At 51.7% G+C, this 23006-nt stretch overlaps 1 protein-coding gene across 2 annotated transcripts in view; it reads left to right on the forward strand.

Annotated features, from left to right (window-relative positions):
• The window catches only part of DNAJC5G (DnaJ heat shock protein family (Hsp40) member C5 gamma), a 30425-nt gene extending 7494 nt beyond the window's left edge, over positions 1 to 22931 (forward strand). For both annotated transcript variants that reach the window (XM_066594356.1, XM_066594355.1), the window contains exons 2-6: positions 5614 to 5732; positions 10366 to 10579; positions 20125 to 20278; positions 20351 to 20419; positions 20484 to 22931. In XM_066594356.1, coding sequence (XP_066450453.1) covers positions 5620 to 5732; positions 10366 to 10579; positions 20125 to 20278; positions 20351 to 20415 — 546 coding nt within the window. In that variant the 5' untranslated portion in view covers positions 5614 to 5619 and the 3' untranslated portion in view covers positions 20416 to 20419; positions 20484 to 22931. The remainder of the gene's footprint in view (positions 1 to 5613; positions 5733 to 10365; positions 10580 to 20124; positions 20279 to 20350; positions 20420 to 20483) is intronic.
• The last annotated feature ends 75 nt before the right edge of the window (positions 22932 to 23006 follow it).

Here is a 23006-nt window from a genome sequence, read left to right on the forward strand (position 1 = left end):
TCACTAATATGTGAATAAGTGAGCTGCAAACAGCACTGAACAGCGCTGGATTCTTCATTTACTGAAAGCCAGATGTTCCTTCTCCTCTGCCCTGCTGCCCTGTATTCTCCGACAATACAGGAGGGGAGAAAGAACATGAGTGCAGTCAGTAAATGAAGAGCCCAGCGCTCATCAGTGCTGATAGTGAATGCCCGAATGTGCTTCCCTCCCCCGCTCTACTGCCGGAGAACACCCGACACACTTTTATGTCAGTAAGTGAGCTGGAAACAGGGGGGCATTCAGTAAATGCAGAATGGAGCGCTGTCCAGCTCACTTACTGACATAAAACTACAGGCCTGTGAGCCTGACTTCTATACTGAGAAAGATCTTTGAACAAATTATTAAACAGCATGTATGCAAGTACTTGGATGAGAATGGAGTAATTAACCAGAGCCAGCATGGGTTTGTAACAAACAAGTCATGCCAGACGAATCTAATTTCCTTCTATGACAGAATCACCGACTGGGTTGATCAGGGAAATGCGGTGGATATAGTATATCTTGACTTTAGTAAAGCATTTGACAAAGTATCTCATACCATACTTATTGATGAAATGACCAAATCTGGGATTGACAAGGCAACTGTTAGGCTGGCTGTCCATGGCGAGGTGTCATTGCGAGATCTGCGTTAATAAATCGCACACGAAGCTCACATTATACGCTTTCCATAGGATAACTATGGACAGCGCAGCCTACTGCACACGAGTGGTCCAGTGTTGGTCAACATTGTTATTAATGATCTGGAGGAGGGAATTGATGGGAAACTGATCAAATTTGCTGACGACACAAAGCTAGGAGGGATAGCTAACACTAGGGAAGAGAGAGGATTCAGACAGATCTAGAAAAGCTTGCACAGTGGTCAGCGACTAACAGAATGGTATTTAACAAGGAGAAATACAAAGTCTTACATCTGGGCAAGAAGAATGAAGAAAGCACATAGAGAATGGGAGGAATTGGGCTAAGCAGCAGCACATGTGAAAAAGACTTGGGTATACTAATAGATCATAGACTGAACATGAGTCAACAATGTGATGCAGCAGACAAAAAGGCAAACACAATTCTGGGATGTATTAAGAGAAGCATAGAGTCTAGATCACGTGAGGTCATTATCCCCTCTACTCTTCCTTGGTCAGACCTCATCTGTAATACTGAGTCCAGTTCTGGGCACCCCACTTTAAAAAAGACATCGACAAACTGGAGCAAATTCAGAGAAGAGTAACCAAGATGGTGAGCGGTCTGCAAATCATGTCCTATGAGGAACGGTTAAAGGATCTGGGAATGTTTAGCAGAAGAGAAGGCTGAGAGGAGCCTTAATAGCCGTCTACAAATATCTGAAGGGCTGTCACAGTGCAGAGGGATCAGCCCTATTCTCATCTGCACAAGGAAAGACTAGAAGCAATGGGATGAAACTGAAAGGGAGGAGACACAGATTAGATATTAGACAGTGAGGGGGATCAAGGAGTGGAACAGGTTGCCACTGATGTGGGGAGTTCTCCTTCAATGGAAGTGTTCAAACAAAGGCTGGACAGACATCTGTCTGGGATGATTTAGTGAATCCTGCACTGAGCAGGGGGTCGGACCCGATGACCCCATGACCCTGGAGGTCCTTCCAAATCTACCAGTCTAGGATTGTATGATCTCTGCAGTGTCTGCCCCTGTATTTTGTCACAGACAATCTGCCCCCAGAAGAAGCTGTTTTTTTCCTGTAAAACTCAGAAAGGGTATCATCTCTCCTTAAGGAGACGCTTAGATGAGGTCAGAGGACTTATTAGGCCATGCAGGCTCCTTGGCCTATAAGAGGCTCCTTGTGTGTAGTGACCTCTTTTTCCGCTTGTAGATCTTGTTGACCACTAGAAGCCTCTACAATGCAGAGAAGAGATGTCACCCCGTTACCAAAGTGGGGCGCAGTATTGGGACGTGAGAAGCCGGAGGGTAGTATCCATGAATTGTCCCCCACCGGCCGTTATGTCCAGACCTTTAGGAGGTGCTGGGACCAGTGAATGGGGGCACACAAGGTGACCGGGCTCAGGACGCCCCCTACAGACCACCAGTAGAGAGAAGCGTCTGACCAGACTGTTAGGAGGTGTTGGGACCAGTGGATGTGTGAGGGCACACAAGGCGACCAGGCTCAGGACGCCCCCTACAGACCACCAGTAGAGAGGAGTCTCTGACCAAACTGTTAGGAGATGTTGGGACCCATGGATGTGTAGGAGCACACAAGGTGACCAGGCTCAGGATGAACCTAACAGACCACCAGTAGAGAGGACCATGTGATCTAACTGTTAGGAGGTGTTGGGACCAGTGGATGGGGGCACACAAGGTGACTGGGCTCAGGACGCCCCTTACAGACCACCAATAGAGAGGAGTGTCTGACCAGACTGTTAGGGGATGTTGGGGCCAGTGGATGTGTGAGGGCACACAAGGTGACCGGGCTCAGGACGCCCCCTACAGACCACCAGTGGAGAGGAGAGTCTGACCAGACTGTTAGGGGATGTTGGGGCCAGTGGATGTGTGAGGGCACACAAGGTGACCGGGCTCAGGACGCCCCCTACAGACCACCAGTGGAGAGGAGAGTCTGACCAGACTGTTAGGAGATGTTGGGACCAGTGGATGTGTGAGCGCGAACAAGGTGACCTTGCTCAGGACGCCCCCTACAGACCACCAGTAGAGAGGACCCTTTGACCAGACTATTAGCAGGTGTTTGGCCCAGTGGATGGTGGCACACAAGGTGACTAGGCTCAGGACGCCCCCTACAGACCACCAATAGAGAGGACCCTTTGACCAGACTGTTAGCAGGTGTTGGGACCAGTGGATGGGGGCACACAAAGTGACCGAGCTCCGGACGCCCCCTACAGACCACCAGTAGAGAGGACCATCAGACAGGACTGTTAGTAGGTGTTGGGACCAATGGATGTGTGAGAGCACAGAGGGTGACCGGGCTCAGGAACCCCTACAGACCACCAGTGGAGAGGAGCGTCTGACCAGACTGTTAGCAGGTGTTTGGACAAGTGGATTGGGGGCACACAAGGTGACCGGGCTCAGGACGCCACCTACAGACCACCAGTAGAGGGGAGTGTCTGACCAGACTATTAGGAGGTGTTGGGAACAGTGGATTAGGGCACACACAAGATGAATGGGCTCAGGACACCCCCTACAGACCACCAGTAGAGAGGACCATCAGACCAGATTTTAGTAGGTGTTGGGACCAGTGGATGTGTGAGAGCACAGAAGGTGACCGGGCTCAGGACGCCTCCTACAGACTACCACTAGAGAGGAGCTTCTGACCAGACTGTTAGGAGGTATTGGGATCAGTGGATGTGTGAGAGCACACCAAGGTGACCGGGCTCAGGACGCCCCCTACAGACCACCAGTAGAGAGGAGCGTCTGATCAGACTGTTAGGAGGTGTTGGGACCAGTGGATGGGGGCACACAAGGTAACCGGGCTCAGGACGCCCGCTACAGACCACTAATAGAGAGGAGCTTCTGACCAGACTGTTAGGAGGTGTTAAGACCAGTAGATGGGGCACACAAGGTGACCGGGCTCAGGACGCCCCCTACAGACCACCAGTAGAGAGGAGCGTCTGACCACACTGTTAGGAGGTGTTGGGACCAGTGGATGGGGGCACACAGGGTGACTGGGCTCAGGATGCCCCCTATAGACCACCAGTAGAGAGCAGCGTCTGACCAGACTGTTAGAAGGTGTTGGGACCAGTGGATGGGGCACACAAGGTGACCGGGCTCAGGATGCCCCCTACAGACCATCAGTAGAGAGGAGCGTCTGATCAGACTGTTAGGAGGTGTTGGGACCAGTGGATGGGGGCACACAAGGTGACCGGGCTCAGGATGCCCCCTACAGACCATCAGTAGAGAGGAGCGTCTGACCAGACTGTTAGAAGGTGTTGGGACCAGTGGATGGGGCACACAAGGTGACCGGGCTCAGGATGCCCCCTACAGACCATCAGTAGAGAGGAGCGTCTGATCAGACTGTTAGGAGGTGTTGGGACCAGTGGATGGGGGCACACAAGGTGACCGGGCTCAGGACGCCCCCTACAGACCACCAGTAGAGAGGAGCGTCTGACCAGACTGTTAGGAGGTGTTGGGACCAGTGGATGGGGGCACACAAGGTGACCGGGCTCAGGACGCCCCCTACAGACCACCAGTAGAGAGGAGCGTCTGACCAGACTGTTAGGAGGTGTTGGGACCAGTGGATGGGGGCACACAAGGTGACCCCGGGCTCAGGACGCCCCCTACAGACCACCAGTAGAGAGGAGCGTCTGACCAGACTGTTAGGAGGTGTTGGGACCAGCGGATGGGGGCACACAAGGTGACTGGGCTCAGGACGCCCCCTACAGACCACCAGTGGAGAGGAGACTCTGACCAGACTGTTAGGGGGTGTTGGGACCAGTGGATGGGGGCACACAAGGTGACCAGGCTCAGGACGCTCCCTACAGACCACCAGTAGAGAGGAGCGTCTGACCAGACTGTTAGGAGGTGTTGGGACCAGTGGATGGGGGCACACAAGGTGACCCCGGGCTCAGGACGCCCCCTACAGACCACCAGTAGAGAGGAGCGTCTGACCAGACTGTTAGGGGGTGTTGGGACCAGTGGATGTGTGAGGGCACACAAGGTGACCGGGCTCAGGACGCCCCCTACAGACCACCAGTGGAGAGGAGACTCTGACCAGACTGTTAGGGGGTGTTGGGACCAGTGGATGAGGGCACACAAGGTGACCGGGCTGGAAGTCGACCAACAAGGTGTGTGTATAGGAGATGATGTTAATGACTGTGTGTGTGTGTGTATGTATGTGTATATATATATATATATATATGTATACACACACACACACACACACTCCTAGGGGAGAGCTGTTGCTGACGATGGCGGTACATGTCCGTCTGGGCGCAGCTGGCGGTGTTAGCGCTGTAAGTCGCCGGGCAGGTGTTTCACCACAAGGGGCACACTTTCTGCCGGAGTTTGTGTTCTTGCAGTGATTGGCGGGGTGTTAGTCGCTGCTCCGTGAGGCGGCTGGTCTCTGTCTGCCACCTCTTGTCCTCCAATCACACCCAGAGCTGCAGTCTTGTTGTGTACCAGCCGGCGCCCGCTCCCCGCCCACCCCTAGGTAAGCTGATTACTGCGGGGTCAGAGGTCACTCCTCTGTGCCGGAGGGATTATCAGCAGGAAAGTATTCCCAGCCCCTGCCACGCATGGAGGGTTAGTTCTACGGGCTCTTAGCGCCATCCGTCCCGTGGATTACGGCGTCCTGAGTGACCGGCGCCCCGTCTTGCTGCGTCTCACTGAGGAGGAGCTGCCACCATGAAGAGCCGCTGCGGCGCTGCTCCGTGTCCTGCGTGAGACCGGAGGTGTCCAGTAGTCGCCGACAAGCGTGCGGTCTCCGGCCTTCACCGCCGCTCTCATGGGTTATCCTAAGACCTTCCCCTCCCCTGGTCACGTATGTCTCATCTCCCCGATTCTCAGTACATGCTCCCTCTACACGGGCAGCACACGCTTACTACATATAGCACACGCTTACTGCATGTCCCAGTGTCCCCTGACATGTCTGTCCTTCCACCTCCAGGACACGATGGCCGAGCCTCACCGACCTCAGAGGAAGATGTCGCGGACGGGGTGCTCCTTGTACCAGGTCCTGGGTCTGGAGAAGGGGGCGTCGCAGGACGACATAAAGAAGGCGTACCGGTAAGCCTGACCCGCGCTGACGGACACCCTTGTTTGGGGGGGGGTGACGGCGCGCACCATTCCTGTGCTGCATCCCCCGCCTCACCTGCCCCATGTACACCCTACCGATGACTATCCTCTACTGCCCCCTACTGCAGTAATAAAGAACTAAACTGCACCACCAGCTGCAGACGGATCTGCCAGCTCACACTGCACCAAGTGTGATGACGCCCCCATCAGGCTGCCCATGCACGATGCAGCTGTGTGACGTCGCCCAAACAGCTGTTGGTTGTCATGGCATACCTGTGGCACATCTTCATAGACTGCCTGTCAGGACACAGTATACCGCAATCAAGTACTGCATTATACTGTGTGAGCGATCAGACGATCCCCAGCTGAAGGTGACTGAACATGGGCAAACGAGGAAAATGTCCGTGTCATTGGGGGATGCAGCAGACATTGGGGATAGCTGCTGCCACTAGGAGGCGACACGAAGGACAAGGCTATACCCCTCCTGCAGGCACTGACTGAGCCCGTTTTAGCCTGGCATCCATAGGGGGCGTCTTTTATTTTTTCATAGGTGAGAATTGGGAGTCTTAACTTTTTTGATTGTCCCAGAGGGGGCGGGCACACTGGTAGCCCCTCCTCCAAAAAGACAAAGCGGACATGGCGGACCTCGCTGCTGCCCCCATCCAGCAGGGCGGATTTTTGTTGCTTACAGGAGATTCATGCCCGACTCCTGGTGTGCGCCGTAAGAAGGCGATGCAAAGGCGTATGGGCGGTTGATAAGGGGTTAATTAACTGTTTCCTACTGCTCATATACTGGCTGAATCAGCTCAGCCTTCCTACCAGCAGGCACTAACTCTTCTGTGCTCAGTGTCGCCTCCTAGTGGAGCAGCTGAACACCAAAGTCTTGCTGTGTCCCCACTGAACATGACAAAAAATGGATATTACAGTAAATAACTAAAAAATGCTTTTTTCCTGTCGCCTCATAAAAAACGAATAATGTGCTATCACTGAGATCACAAGATGTGTGATGATATACTACACCGATACATGATGTGTGAGGAGATACTACACCGATACATGATGTGTGAGGAGATACTACACCGATACATGATGTGTGAGGAGATACTACACCGATACATGATGTGTGAGGAGATACTACACCGATACATGATGTGTGAGGAGATACTACACCGATACATGATGTGTGAGGAGATACTACACCGATACATGATGTGTGAGGAGATACTACACCGATACATGATGTGTGAGGAGATACTACACCGATACATGATGTGTGAGGAGATACTACACCGGTACATGATGTGTGAAGAGATACTACCCCGATACATGATGTGTGAGGAGATACTACCCCGATACATGATGTGTGAGGAGATACTACCCCGATACATGATGTGTGAGGAGATACTACACCGATACATGATGTGTGAGGAGATACTACACCGATACATGATGTGTGAGGAGATACTACACCGATACATGATGTGTGAGGAGATACTACACCGATACATGATGTGTGAGGAGATACTACAGCGGTGCGTGGTGTGAGATACTACACCGGTACGTGATGTGTGAGGTGATACTACTCCGGTACGTGATGTGTGAGGAGATACTACTCCGATACGTGATGTGTGATGAGATACTACTCCGATACGTGATGTGTGATGAGATACTACTCCGATACGTGATGTGTGATGAGATACTACTCCGGTACACGATGTGTGATGTGATACTACACCGGGACACGATGTGTGATGTGATACTACACCGGGACATGATGGGTGAGGAGATACTACACCGGTACACGATGGGTGAGGAGATACTACACCGCTACACGATGGGTGAGGTGATACTACACCGATACACGATGTGTGAGGAGATACTACAGCAGTGCATGATGTGTGAGATACTACACCGGTACATGATGTGTGATGATATACTGCACCGGTACAAGATGTGTGAGGAGATACTTTACCGGTACATGATGTGTGAGGTGATACTACACCGGTACATGATGTGTGAGGTGATACTACACCGATACATGATGTGTGAAGAGATACTACACCGGTACATGATGTGTGAGGAGATACTACACCGGTACATGATGTGTGAGGAGATACTACACCGGTACATGATGTGTGAGGAGATACTACACCGGTACATGATGTGTGAGGAGATACTACACAGGTACATGATGTGTGAGGAGATACTACACTGGTACATGATGTGTGAGGAGATACTACACCGGTACACGATGGGTGAGGTGATACTACACCGGTACACGATGGGTGAGGTGATACTACACCGGTACACGATGTGTGAGGTGATACTACACCGATACACGATGTGTGAGGTGATACTACACCGGTACACGATGGGTGAGGAGATACTTCACCGGTACACGATGGGTGAGGTGGTACTACACCGGTACACGATGGGTGAGGTGATACTACACCGGTACACGATGGGTGAGGTGATACTACACCGGTACACGATGGGTGGGGTGATACTACACCGGTACACGATGGGTGAGGTGATACTACACCGGTACACGATGGGTGAGGTGATACTACACCGGTACACGATGGGTGAGATGATACTACACCGGTACACGATGGGTGAGGTGATACTACACCGGTACACGATGGGTGAGGTGATACTACACCGGGACACGATGTGTGATGTGATACTACACCGGTACACGATGTGTGATGTGATACTACACCGGTACACGATGTGTGATGTGATACTACACCGGGACACGATGGGTGAGGTGATACTACACCACTACATGATGTGTGAGGAGGTAGTACAGCGCTACATGATAGTGTGAGGTGATGGTACACCGCTACATGATAGTGTGAGGAGGTGGTACACCGCTACATGATAGTGTGAGGTGATGGTACACCGCTACATGATAGTGTGAGGAGGTGGTACACCGCTACATGATAGTGTGAGGAGGTAGTACACCGCTACATGATAGTGTGGGGAGGTAGTACACCGCTACATGGTAGGGTGAGGAGGTAGTACACCGCTACATGATAGTGTGAGGAGGTAGTACACCGCTACATGATAGTGTGAGGAGGTAGTACACCGCTACATGATAGTGTGAGGAGGTGGTACACCGCTACATGATAGTGTGGGGAGGTGGTACACCGCTACATGATAGGGTGAGGAGGTAGTACACCGCTACATGATAGTGTGGGGAGGTAGTACACCGCTACATGATAGTGTGGGGAGGTAGTACACCGCTACATGATAGGGTGAGGAGGTAGTACACCGCTACATGGTAGGGTGAGGAGGTAGTACACCGCTACATGGTAGGGTGAGGAGGTAGTACACCGCTACATGGTAGGGTGAGGAGGTAGTACACCGCTACATGGTAGGGTGAGGAGGTAGTACACCGCTACATGGTAGGGTGAGGAGGTAGTACACCGCTACATGGTAGGGTGAGGAGGTAGTACACCGCTACATGGTAGGGTGAGGAGGTAGTACACCGCTACATGGTAGGGTGAGGAGGTAGTACACCGCTACATGGTAGGGTGAGGAGGTAGTACACCGCTACATGGTAGGGTGAGGAGGTGGTACACCGCTACATGATAGTGTGGGGAGGTAGTACACCGCTACATGATAGTGTGGGGAGGGAGTACACCGCTACATGATAGTGTGAGGAGGTAGTACACCGGTACATGATAGTGTGAGGAGGTAGTACACCGCTGCATGATAGTGTGAGGAGGTAGTACACCGCTACATGGTAGGGTGAGGAGGTAGTACACCGCTACATGATAGTGTGAGGAGGTAGTACACCGCTACATGATAGTGTGAGGAGGTAGTACACCGCTACATGATAGTGTGAGGAGGTAGTACACAGCTACATGATAGTGTGAGGAGGTAGTACACCGCTACATGATAGTGTGAGGAGGTAGTACACCGCTACATGATAGTGTGATGATATACTACACCGCTACATGATAGTGTGAGGAGGTAGTACACCGCTACATGATAGGGTGAGGAGGTAGTACACCGCTACATGGTAGGGTGAGGAGGTAGTACACCGCTGCATGATAGTGTGAGGAGGTAGTACACCGGTACATGATAGTGTGAGGAGGTAGTACACCGGTACATGACGTGTGATGATGTACTACACCGATAGATGATGTGTGAGGTGATACTACACCGGTACATGATGTGTGAGGTGATACTACACCGCTACATGATGTGTGAGGAGATACTACACCGCTACATGATGTGTGAGGAGATACTACACCGCTACATGATGTGTGAGGAGATACTACACCGGTACACGATGGGTGAGGAGATACTACACCGATACATGATGTGTGAGGAGATACTACACCGATACATGATGTGTGAGGAGATACTTCACCGGTACACGATGGGTGAGGAGATAGTACACCGATACATGATGTGTGAGGAGATACTTCACCGGTACACGATGGGTGAGGAGATACTACACCGATACATGACGTGTGAGGTGATACTACACCGGTACATGATGTGTGATGATATACTACACCGATACATGATAGTGTGGGGAGGTACTTAGCATCAGCCCAATAGTAGTGTGTATATGGCGACACTTATGTTTTGTTTGCCGCCTACTCAGGAAACTGGCCTTACGGTATCATCCAGACAAGAATCCAGACAATCCGGAGGCGGCGGAGAAGTTCAAGGAGATCAATAACGCCAACACCACACTGAGCGATGACAACAAGCGCAAGATCTATGATGAGTACGGCTCCATGGGCCTCTACGTGGCCGAGCAGTTCGGGGAGGACAGCGTCAAGTACTACTTCCTCATATCCAAGTGGTGGTTCAAGGTGAGGACTGCGCTGCCGGCCGCAGGGCACATGGTCACAAGGGGTAATACTCTGTGTGGCGGAGGCTTCAGGAGAGAGATCTGTAATACTGGTTCATATAGGTGTTGTATGGTGTGGCGGTATAGTAGGGGTGCGGTGTATTTGGAGCAGGGTTGATGTACATGTATGGTGTGGCGGTATAGTAGGGGTACGGTATATTTGGAGCAGGGTTGATGTACGGGTTGTATGGTGTGGCGGTATAGTAGGGGTATGGTGTATTTGGAGCAGGGTTGATTTTTACTGTTGTATGATGTGGCGGTATAGTAGGGGTACGGTGTATTTGGAGCAGGGTTAATGTACGGGTTGTATGGTGTGGCGGTATAGTAGGGGTATGGTGTATTTGGAGCAGGGTTGATGTACGGGTTGTATGGTGTGGCAGTATAGTAGGGTACGGTGTATTTGGAGCAGGGTTGATGTACGGGTTGTATGGTGTGGCGGTATAGTAGGGGTATGGTGTATTTGGAGCAGGGTTGATGTACGGGTTGTATGGTGTGGCAGTATAGTAGGGGTACGGTGTATTTGGAGCAGGGTTGATGTACGGGTTGTATGGTGTGGCGGTATAGTAGGGGTATGGTGTATTTGGAGCAGGGTTGATGTACGGGTTGTATGGTGTGGCGGTATAGTAGGGGTATGGTGTATTTGGAGCAGGGTTGATGTACGGGTTGTATGGTGTGGCGGTATAGTAGGAGTACGGTGTATTTGGAGCAGGGTTGATGTACATGTATGGTGTGGCGGTATAGTAGGGTACGGTGTATTTGGAGCAGGGTTGATGTACGGGTTGTATGGTGTGGCGGTATAGTAGGAGTACGGTGTATTTGGAGCAGGGCTGATGTACATGTTGAATGGTGTGGCGGTATAGTAGGAGTACGGTATATTTGCAGCAGGTTTTATATACATGTTGTATGGTGTAGCGGTATCATGGAGTGTACGATGTATTTGGAGCAGGGCTGATGTACGCTGTATGGCGTGCCGGTATAGTAGGGGTGCGGTGTATTTGGAGCAGGGTTGATGTGCATGTTGTATGGTGTGGCGGTATAGTAGGAGTACGGTGTATTTGGAGCAGGGTTGATGTACATGTTGTATGGTGTGGCGGTATAGTAGGGGTACGGTGTATTTGGAGCAGGGTTGATGTACGTGTTGTATGGTGTGGCGGTATAGTAGGGGTACGGTGTATTTGGAGCAGGGTTGATGTATGGATTGTATGGTGTGGCGGTATAGTAGGGGTACGGTTTATTTGGAGCAGGGTTGATGTACATGTATGGTGTGGCGGTATAGTAGGAGTACAGTGTATTTGGAGCTGGGTTGATGTACATGTTGTATGGTGTAGCGGTATCATGGAGTGTACGATGTATTTGGAGCAGGGCTGATGTACGCTGTATGGTGTGGCTGTATAGTAGGGTACGGTGTATTTGGAGCAGGGTTGATGTACATGTTGTATGGTGTGGCGGTATAGTAGGAGTACGGCCTATTTGGAGCAGGGTTGATGTACGGGTTGTATGGTGTTGCGATATAGTAGGGGTACGGTTTATTTGGAGCAGGGTTGATGTACATGTATGGTGTGGCGGTATAGTAGGAGTACAGTGTATTTGGAGCTGGGTTGATGTACATGTTGTATGGTGTGGCGGTATAGTAGGGGTACGGTGTATTTGGAGCAGGGTTGATGTACATGTATGGTGTGGCGGTATAGTAGGAGTACAGTGTATTTGGAGCTGGGTTGATGTACATGTTGTATGGTGTGGCCGTATAGTAGGGGTACGGTGTATTTGGAGCAGGGTTGATGTACGTGTTGTATGGTGTGGCGGTATAGTAGGGGTACGGTGTATTTGGAGCAGGGTTGATGTATGGATTGTATGGTGTGGCGGTATAGTAGGAGTACGGCCTATTTGGAGCAGGGTTGATGTACGGGTTGTATGGTGTGGCGGTATAGTAGGGGTACGGTGTATTTGGAGCAGGGTTGATGTACATATATGGTGTGGTGGTATAGTAGGGGTACGGTGTATTTGGAGCAGGGTTGATGTACGGGTTGTATGGTGTGGCGGTATAGTAGGGTACGGTGTATTTGGAGCAGGGTTGATGTACATGTTGTATGGTGTGGCGGTATAGTAGGAGTACGGCCTATTTGGAGCAGGGTTGATGTACGGGTTGTATGGTGTGGCGGTATAGTAGGGGTACGGTGTATTTGGAGCAGGGTTGATGTACATGTATGGTGTGGCGGTATAGTAGGAGTACAGTGTATTTGGAGCTGGGTTGATGTACATGTTGTATGGTGTGGCCGTATAGTAGGGGTACGGTGTATTTGGAGCAGGGTTGATGTACGTGTTGTATGGTGTGGCGGTATAGTAGGGGTACGGTGTATTTGGAGCAGGGTTGATGTATGGATTGTATGGTGTGGCGGTATAGTAGGAGTACGGCCTATTTGGAGCAGGGTTGATGTACGGGTTGTATGGTGTGGCGGTATAGTAGGGGTACGGTGTATTTGGAGCAGGGTTGATGTACATGTATGGTGTGGCGGTATAGTAGGGGTACGGTGTATTTGGAGCAGGGTTGATGTACGGGTTGTATGGTGTGGTGGTATAGTAGGGGTATGGTGTATTTGGAGCAGGGTTGATGTATGGGTTGTATGGTGTGGCGGTATAGTAGGGGTACGGTGTATTTGGAGCAGGGTTGATGTACATGTATGGTGTGGTGGTATAGTAGGGGTACGGTGTATTTGGAGCAGGGTTGATGTACGGGTTGTATGGTGTGGCGGTATAGTAGGGTACGGTGTATTTGGAGCAGGGTTGATGTACATGTTGTATGGTGTGGCGGTATAGTAGGAGTACGGCCTATTTGGAGCAGGGTTGATGTATGGATTGTATGGTGTGGCGGTATAGTAGGAGTACGGCCTATTTGGAGCAGGGTTGATGTACATGTATGGTGTGGTGGTATAGTAGGGGTACGGTGTATTTGGAGCAGGGTTGATGTACGGGTTGTATGGTGTGGCGGTATAGTAGGAGTACAGTGTATTTGGAGCTGGGTTGATGTACATGTATGGTGTTGCGGTATAGTAGAGCACGGTGTATTTGGAGCAGGGCTGATGTACGCTGTATGGTGTGGCGGTATAGTAGGAGTACGGTGTATTTGGAGCAGGGTTGATGTACATGTTGTATGGTGTGGCGGTATAGTAGGGGTACGGTGTATTTGGAGCAGGGTTGATGTACGCTGTATGGTGTGGCGGTATAGTAGGGGTACGGTGTATTTGGAGCAGGGTTGATCTATGGGTTGTATGGTGTGGCGGTATAGTAGGGGTGCGGTGTTTTTGGAGCAGGGTTGATGTACATGTATGGTGTGGCGGTATAGTAGGGGTATGGTGTATTTGGAGCAGGGTTGATGTACATGTTGTATGGTGTGGCGGTATAGTAGGGGTACGGTGTATTTGGAGCAGGGTTGATGTACATGTTGTATGGTGTGGCGGTATAGTAGGGGTACGGTGTATTTGGAGCAGGGTTGATCTATGGGTTGTATGGTGTGGCGGTATAGTAGGGGTGCGGTGTTTTTGGAGCAGGGTTGATGTACATGTATGGTGTGGCGGTATAGTAGGGGTACAGTGTATTTGGAGCAGGGTTGATGTACGGGTTGTATGGTGTGGCAGTATAGTAGGGTACGGTGTATTTGGAGCAGGGTTGATGTACATGTTGTATGGTGTGGCGGTATAGTAGGGGTACGGTGTATTTGGAGCAGGGTTGATGTACATGTATGGTGTGGCGGTATAGTAGGGGTACAGTGTATTTGGAGCAGGGTTGATTTACATGTATGGTGTGGCGGTATAGTAGGGGGGGTATGGTTATTTGGAGCAGGGTTGATGTACGGGTTGTATGGTGTGGTGGTATAGTGGGAGTACAGTGTATTTGGAGCAGGGTTGATGTACATGTATGGTGTGGCGGTATAGGAGGAGTACAGTGTATTTGGAGCAGGGTTGATGTACCTGCTGTATGGTTAGCGGTATAGTAGGGGTACGGTGTATTTGGAGCAGGGTTGATGTACATGTTGTATGGTGTGGCAGTATAGTAGGGGTACGGTGTATTTGGAGCAGGGTTGATGTATGGGTTGTATGGTGTGGCGGTATAGTAGGGTTATGGTGTATTTGGAGCAGGGTTGATGTACATGTTGTATGGTGTGGCGGTATAGTAGGGGTACGGTGTATTTGGAGCAGGGTTGATGTTTGGGTTGTATGGTGTGGCGGTATAGTAAGGGTACAGTGTATTTGGAGCAGGGTTGATGTACGCTGTATGGTGTGGCGGTATAGTAGGGGTACGGTGTATTTGGAGCAGGGTTGATGTACGTGTTGTATGGTGTGGCGGTATAGTAGAGGTACGGTGTATTTGGAGCAGGGTTGATGTACGGGTTGTATGGTGTGGCGGTATAGTAGGGGTACGGTGTATTTGGAGCAGGGTTGATGTACGGGTTGTATGGTATGGCAGTATAGTAGGGGTGCGGTGTATTTGGAGCAGGGTTGATGTACGTGTTGTATGGTGTGGCGGTATAGTAGGGGTATGGTGTATTTGGAGCAGGGTTGATGTACGCTGTATGGTGTGGCGGTATAGTAGGAGTACGGTGTATTTGTAGCAGGCTTGATGTACGGGTTGTATGGTGTGGCGGTATAGTAGGGGTACGGTGTATTTGGAGCAGGGTTGATGTACATGTATGGTGTGGCGGTATAGTAGGGGTACAGTGTATTTGGAGCAGGGTTGATGTACATGTATGGTGTGGCGGTATAGTAGGGGGGGTATGGTTATTTGGAGCAGGGTTGATGTACGGGTTGTATGGTGTGGCGGTATAGTGGGAGTACAGTGTATTTGCAGCAGGGTTGATGTACATGTATGGTGTGGCGGTATAGTAGGGGTATGGTGTATTTGGAGCAGGGTTGATGTACATGTTGTATGGTGTGGTGGTATAGTAGGAGTCCGGTGTATTTGGAGTAGGGTTGATGTACATGTATGGTGTGGCGGTATAGGAGGAGTACAGTGTATTTGGAGCAGGGTCTATGTACATGTTGTATGGTGTGGCGGTATAGTAGGAGTACGGTGTATTTGGAGTAGGGTTGATGTACATGTATGGTGTGGCGGTATAGGAGGAGTACAGTGTATTTGGAGCAGGGTTGATGTACGGGTTGTATGGTGTGGTGGTATAGTAGGGGTACGGTGTATTTGGAGCAGGGTTGATGTACCTGTTGTATGGTTAGCGGTATAGTAGGGGTATGGTGTATTTGGAGCAGGGTTGATGTACGGGTTGTATGGTGTGGCGGTATAGTAGGGGTATGGTGTGGCGGTATAGTAGGGGTACGGTGTATTTGGAGCAGGGTTGATGTACGCTGTATGGTGTGGCGGTATAGTAGGGGTATGGTGTATTTGGAGCAGGGTTGATGTACGTGTTGTATGGTGTGGCGGTATAGTAGGGGTACGGCCTATTTGGAGCAGGGTTGATGTACGGGTTGTATGGTGTGGCGGTATAGTAGGGGTATGGTGTATTTGGAGCAGGGTTGATGTACGGGTTGTATGGTGTGGCGGTATAGTAGGGGTACGGTGTATTTGAAGCAGGGTTGATGTACGGCTTGTATGGTGTGGCGGTATAGTAGGGTGCAGTGTTTTTGGAGCAGGGTTGATGTACATGTATGGTGTGGCGGTATAGTAGGGGTACAGTGTATTTGGAGCAGGGTTGATGTACATGTTGTATGGTGTGGCGGTATAGTAGGAGTACGGTGTATTTGGAGCAGGGTTGATGTATGGGTTGTATGGTGTGGCGGTATAGTAGGGGTACGGTGTATTTGGAGCAGGGTTGATGTACATGTATGGTGTGGCGGTATAGTAGGGGTACAGTGTATTTGGAGCAGGGTTGATGTACATGTATGGTGTGGCGGTATAGTAGGGGGGGTATGGTTATTTGGAGCAGGGTTGATGTACGGGTTGTATGGTGTGGCGGTATAGTGGGAGTACAGTGTATTTGCAGCAGGGTTGATGTACATGTATGGTGTGGCGGTATAGTAGGGGTATGGTGTATTTGGAGCAGGGTTGATGTACATGTTGTATGGTGTGGTGGTATAGTAGGAGTCCGGTGTATTTGGAGTAGGGTTGATGTACATGTATGGTGTGGCGGTATAGGAGGAGTACAGTGTATTTGGAGCAGGGTCTATGTACATGTTGTATGGTGTGGCGGTATAGTAGGAGTACGGTGTATTTGGAGTAGGGTTGATGTACATGTATGGTGTGGCGGTATAGGAGGAGTACAGTGTATTTGGAGCAGGGTTGATGTACCTGTTGTATGGTTAGCGGTATAGTAGGGGTATGGTGTATTTGGAGCAGGGTTGATGTACGGGTTGTATGGTGTGGCGGTATAGTAGGGGTACGGTGTATTTGGAGCAGGGTTGATGTACGGGTTGTATGGTGTGGCGGTATAGTAGGGGTATGGTGTGGCGGTATAGTAGGGGTACGGTGTATTTGGAGCAGGGTTGATGTACGGGTTGTATGGTGTGGCAGTATAGTAGGGTACGGTGTATTTGGAGCAGGGTTGATGTACGGGTTGTATGGTGTGGCGGTATAGTAGGGGTATGGTGTATTTGGAGCAGGGTTGATGTACGCTGTATGGTGTGGCGGTATAGTAGGGGTATGGTGTATTTGGAGCAGGGTTGATGTACGTGTTGTATGGTGTGGCGGTATAGTAGGGGTATGGTGTATTTGGAGCAGGGTTGATGTACATGTTGTATGGTGTGGCGGTATAGTAGGGGTATGGTGTATTTGGAGCAGGGTTGATGTACATGTTGTATGGTGTGGCGGTATAGTAGAAGTACGGTGTATTTGGAGCAGGGTTGATGTACGTGTTGTATGGTGTGGCGGTATAGTAGGGGTGCGGTGTATTTGGAGCAGGGTTGATGTACGTGTTGTATGGTGTGGCTGTATAGTAGGGTACGGTGTATTTGGAGCAGGGTTGATGTACGTGTTGTATGGTGTGGCGGTATAGTAGGGGTACGGTGTATTTGGAGCAGGGTTGATGTACATGTATGGTGTGGCGGTATAGTAGGGGTATGGTGTATTCGGAGCAGGGTTGATGTACATGCTGTATGGTGTGGCGGTATAGTAGGAGTACGGCCTATTTGGAGCAGGGTTGATGTACATGTTGTATGGTGTGGCGGTATAGTAGGCGTACGGTGTATTTGGAGCAGGGTTGATGTACGGGTTGTATGGTGTGGCGGTATAGTAGGCGTACGGTGTATTTGGAGCAGGGTTGATGTACGTGTTGTATGGTGTGGCGGTATAGTAGGAGTACAGTGTATTTGGAGCAGGGTTGATGTACATGTTGTATGGTGTGGCGTTATAGTAGGGGTACGGTGTATTTGGAGCAGGGTTGATGTACGTGTTGTATGGTGTAGCGGTATAGTAGGGGGGTATGGTTATTTGGAGCAGGGTTGATGTACGGGTTGTATGGTGTGGCAGTATAGTAGGAGTGCGGCCTATTTGGAGCAGGGTTGATGTACGGGTTGTATGATGTGGCGGTATAGTAGGGGTACGGTGTATTTGGAGCAGGGTTGATGTACGGGTTGTATGGTGTGGCGGTATAGTAGGGGTATGGTGTATTTGGAGCAGGGTTGATGTACGGGTTGTATGGTGTGGCGGTATAGTAGGGGTATGGTGTATTCGGAGCAGGGTTGATGTACATGTTGTATGGTGTGGCGGTATAGTAGGAGTACAGTGTATTTGGAGCAGGGTTGATGTACATGTTGTATGGTGTGGCGTTATAGTAGGGGTATGGTGTATTCGGAGCAGGGTTGATGTACATGTTGTATGGTGTGGCGGTATAGTAGGGGTATGGTGTATTCGGAGCAGGGTTGATGTACATGTTGTATGGTGTGGCGGTATAGTAGGGGTATGGTGTATTCGGAGCAGGGTTGATGTACATGTTGTATGGTGTGGCGTTATAGTAGGGGTACGGTGTATTTGGAGCAGGGTTGATGTACATGTTGTATGGTGTGGCGGTATAGTAGGAGTACGGCCTATTTGGAGCAGGGTTGATGTACGGGTTGTATGGTGTGGCGGTATAGTAGGGGTGCGGTGTACTTGGAGCAGGGTTGATGTACGTGTTGTATGGTGTGGCGGTATAGTAGGGGTACGGTGTATTTGTAGCAGGGTTGATGTACGCGTTGTATGGTATGGCGGTATAGTAGAGGTACGGTGTATTTGGAGCAGGGTTGATGTACATGTATGGTGTGGCGGTATAGTAGGGGTACGGTGTATTTGTAGCAGGGTTGATGTACGGGTTGTATGGTGTGGCGGTATAGTAGGGGTACGGTGTATTTGTAGCAGGGTTGATGTACATGTATGGTATGGCGGTATAGTAGAGGTACGGTGTATTTGGAGCAGGGTTGATGTACATGTATGGTGTGGCGGTATAGTAGGGGTACGGTGTATTTGGAGCAGGGTTGATGTACATGTATGGTATGGCGGTATAGTAGAGGTACGGTGTATTTGGAGCAGGGTTGATGTACATGTATGGTATGGCGGTATAGTAGAGGTACGGTGTATTTGGAGCAGGGTTGATGTACATGTATGGTATGGCGGTATAGTAGAGGTACGGTGTATTTGGAGCAGGGTTGATGTACATGTATGGTGTGGCGGTATAGTAGGGGTGCGGTGTATTTGGAGCAGGGTTGATGTACGGGTTGTATGGTGTGGCGGTATAGTAGGGGTATGGTGTATTTGGAGCAGGGTTGATGTACGTGTTGTATGGTGTGGCGGTATAGTAGGGGTACGGTGTATTTGTAGCAGGGTTGATGTACGCGTTGTATGGTATGGCGGTATAGTAGAGGTACGGTGTATTTGGAGCAGGGTTGATGTACATGTATGGTGTGGCGGTATAGTAGGGGTACGGTGTATTTGTAGCAGGGTTGATGTACGGGTTGTATGGTGTGGCGGTATAGTAGGAGTACGGTGTATTTGGAGCAGGGTTGATGTACGGGTTGTATGGTGTGGCGGTATACTAGGGGTGCGGTGTACTTGGAGCAGGGTTGATGTACATGTTGTATGGTGTGGCGGTATAGTAGGGGTACGGTGTATTTGTTGCAGGGTTGATGTACGGGTTGTATGGTGTGGCAGTATAGTAGGGTACGGTGTATTTGTTGCAGGGTTGATGTACATGTTGTATGGTGTGGCGGTATAGTAGGGGTATGGTGTATTTGGAGCAGGGTTGATGTACATGTTGTATGGTGTGGCGGTATAGTAGGGGTACGGTGTATTTGTTGCAGGGTTGATGTACGGGTTGTATGGTGTGGCGGTATAGTAGGGGTACGGTGTATTTGGAGCAGGGTTGATGTACATGTATGGTGTGGCGGTATAGTCAAGCAGAGTGTATTTTGGAACCAGGATTGATGTCTGCGTGGTATGATGTTGCGGTACATTGTGCTCTTGAACCCGGACTGAGGTGTGTGTATTATGGCGGTACGTGTCTCACAGGACTGACATCCGTGTTGTATGTTGCAGGGCCTGCTCATCTGCTTCAGCCTCGTCACGTGTTGTTGCTGCTGCTGCTGCTGCGGTTTCTGCTGCGGTCGCTGTAAACCTCCCGAGGAAGAGGATGATTCTTACAAGTGTGTGAACCCGGAGGACCTGGAGGCGCAGATCAGGGAGGAGGACGGTAAGTGGCCGGCTGCCCCCGCCGCCGCTCCCGCATCGCTGCTCACCTAATGTCCGTGTTGGTCTGTTGTAGGTGGTGTCATCCATATGCAGCCGTCTTCAGGGGCCCCTGTCTACCCGGCGCCGCAGAGCTCCTAGTGCGGTAAGTGCCAGTCCGGTGACTAGTCGCTGTCCCCAGCCCTCGGTCACACTGTGTTTCCTCGCAGGTCCTCGTCTCCATCTAGCAGCAGGACCGGACACGACTCCTGTCTCGTCCCTTCTGGAGACCCCGATTTAGCACTCTTTCGGAGGAGGACACGCCGGTTCTTCACAACTCATTGCACTTTCACCAGTTCTTCTCCAACACCTCCGGCCAGACAGTCCCATCCACCGTCACTGCGAGGAGGAGGCGACTGAGAAGACCTCACTGAACATCTCTACCAAAGAGCGGCTCTGACCCAGGAGCTTCTGTAGAGCGGCTCTGACCCAGGAGCTTCTGTAGAGCGGCTCTGACCCAGGAGCTTCTGTAGAGCGGCTCTGACCCAGGAGCTTCTGTAGAGCGGCTCTGACCCAGGAGCTTCTGTAGAGCGGCTCTGACCCAGGAGCTTCTGTAGAGCGGCTCTGACCCAGGAGCTTCTGTAGAGCGGCTCTGACCCAGGAGCTTCTGTAGAGCGGCTCTGACCCAGGAGCTTCTGTAGAGCGGCTCTGACCCAGGAGCTTCTGTAGAGCGGCTCTGACCCAGGAGCTTCTGTAGAGCGGCTCTGACCCAGGAGCTTCTGTAGAGCGGCTCTGACCCAGGAGCTTCTGTAGAGCGGCTCTGACCCAGGAGCTTCTGTAGAGCCTCAGTTTATGAACCTGCAGCCTTGTACTTTGCTGATAGACGCTTTCCTGTTAACCCTTTCCGTCCCACCGAGAAGTTGAGAACTTCCTGCAGACTTGAGTTGCCCTCTCACAAACTCCTTCATGCTGAAGTGACAAGGGCTATTGTACCAAATGAGGGGCTTAAAACAAACCTGCGTCCCCCCACCTCCCTGCAGCGGCTGAGCGATGATTGTGGAGACCCCCGTACGGCCCTTGTTTTATGCATTGAATGATTTTTAAACTTGATGCCAATGACTACTGTGGGGCGGCCGCCTTCTGAATCATGTGCTCCGTGCGGCCCAGCTCCCCACCACCACTTCTCCCACACCATACACGGCACAATGAACCTGTTTTGTGAAGTACTGGACATTTTGTAGGGGATCGCACCTGAGGACTCGCCGGTTTTATACTCGGGACTTTTTATGTGCTGGTTGCTGATGTCTCCTCCGCTTCAGTATTGTACGTTGCCGTCCCCCCGATGACGTGTAGACCCCCCCGGGTGTCTCCTGGATCTGCACCGTTCCTGGCCTGTGTTCGCTGCCGCCCCCCTGATGACGTGGAGACCCCCTGGGTGCCTCCTGGATCTGCACCGTTCCTGGCCTGTGTACGCTGCCGCCCCCTGATGACGTGGAGACCCCCGCGCGCCTCCTGGATCTGCACCGTTCCTGGCCTGTGTACGCTGCCGCCCCCCCGATGACGTGGAGACCCCCCTGGGTGCCTCCTGGATCTGCACCGTTCCTGGCCTGTGTTCGCTGCCGCCCCCCTGATGACGTGTAGACCCCCTGGGCACCTCCTGGATCTGCACCGTTCCTGGCCTGTGTTCGCTGCCGCCCCCCTGATGACGTGTAGACCCCCGGGCGCCTCTTGGATCTGCACCGTTCCTGGCCTGTGTACGCTGCCGCCCCCCTGATGACGTGTTGACCCCCGGGCGCCTCCTGGATCTGCACCGTTCCTGGCCTGTGTTCGCTGCTGCCCCCCTGATGACGTGGAGACCCCCGGGCGCCTCCTGGATCTGCACCGTTCCTGGCCTGTGTACGCTGCCGCCCCCCTGATGACGTGGAGACCCCCGGGCGCCTCCTGGATCTGCACCGTTCCTGGCCTGTGTACGCTGCCGCCCCCCGATGACGTGTAGACCCCCGGGCACCTCCTGGATCTGCACCGTTCCTGGCCTGTGTACGCTGCCGCCCCCCTGATGACGTGTTGACCCCCGGGCACCTCCTGGATCTGCACCGTTCCTGGCCTGTGTACGCTGCCGCCCCCCGATGACGTGGAGACCCCCGGGCACCTCCTGGATCTGCACCGTTCCTGGCCTGTGTACGCTGCCGCCCCCCTGATGACGTGTTGACCCCCGGGCACCTCCTGGATCTGCACCGTTCCTGGCCTGTGTACGCTGCCGCCCCCCCGATGACGTGTTGACCCCCGGGCACCTCCTGGATCTGCACCGTTCCTGGCCTGTGTTCGCTGCCGCCCCCCTGATGACGTGTTGACCCTGGGCACCTCCTGGATCTGCACCGTTCCTGGCCTGTGTTCGCACCGCGCTTCGTCTCCACTTGGTTCGATGTATTTTCACTGTGCCCGCCGTATTTTCACTGTGCCCGCCGTATTAATCATTCAGCCAACCGGACGCCGATCTCTGGATCATTCCATAAAGTCATATGTAGGTTTTGCCAAATGTCTCTTCATCACCAGCACATGCAGTGGCCAATGAAGAGGTGCCAGGGGCCGTTGGGCACCATGTTGGCGCCGTGTCCTGACCGTGATGTGTTTGTGCTCCAGGTGGAGGCTTAATAAAGATGCAAGCGCTCCCCCTCCCACCAGCCGTGGTCCGTGTGTTGGTGTGGTGGTCTTTGTTGTTGGCGGGTCATTGTGACTCAGTGTCACCTGCTCGG

The sequence above is a fragment of the Eleutherodactylus coqui genome, chromosome 1 (assembly GCF_035609145.1).
Source record: "Eleutherodactylus coqui strain aEleCoq1 chromosome 1, aEleCoq1.hap1, whole genome shotgun sequence".
NCBI classification, from domain to species: domain Eukaryota; kingdom Metazoa; phylum Chordata; class Amphibia; order Anura; family Eleutherodactylidae; genus Eleutherodactylus; species Eleutherodactylus coqui.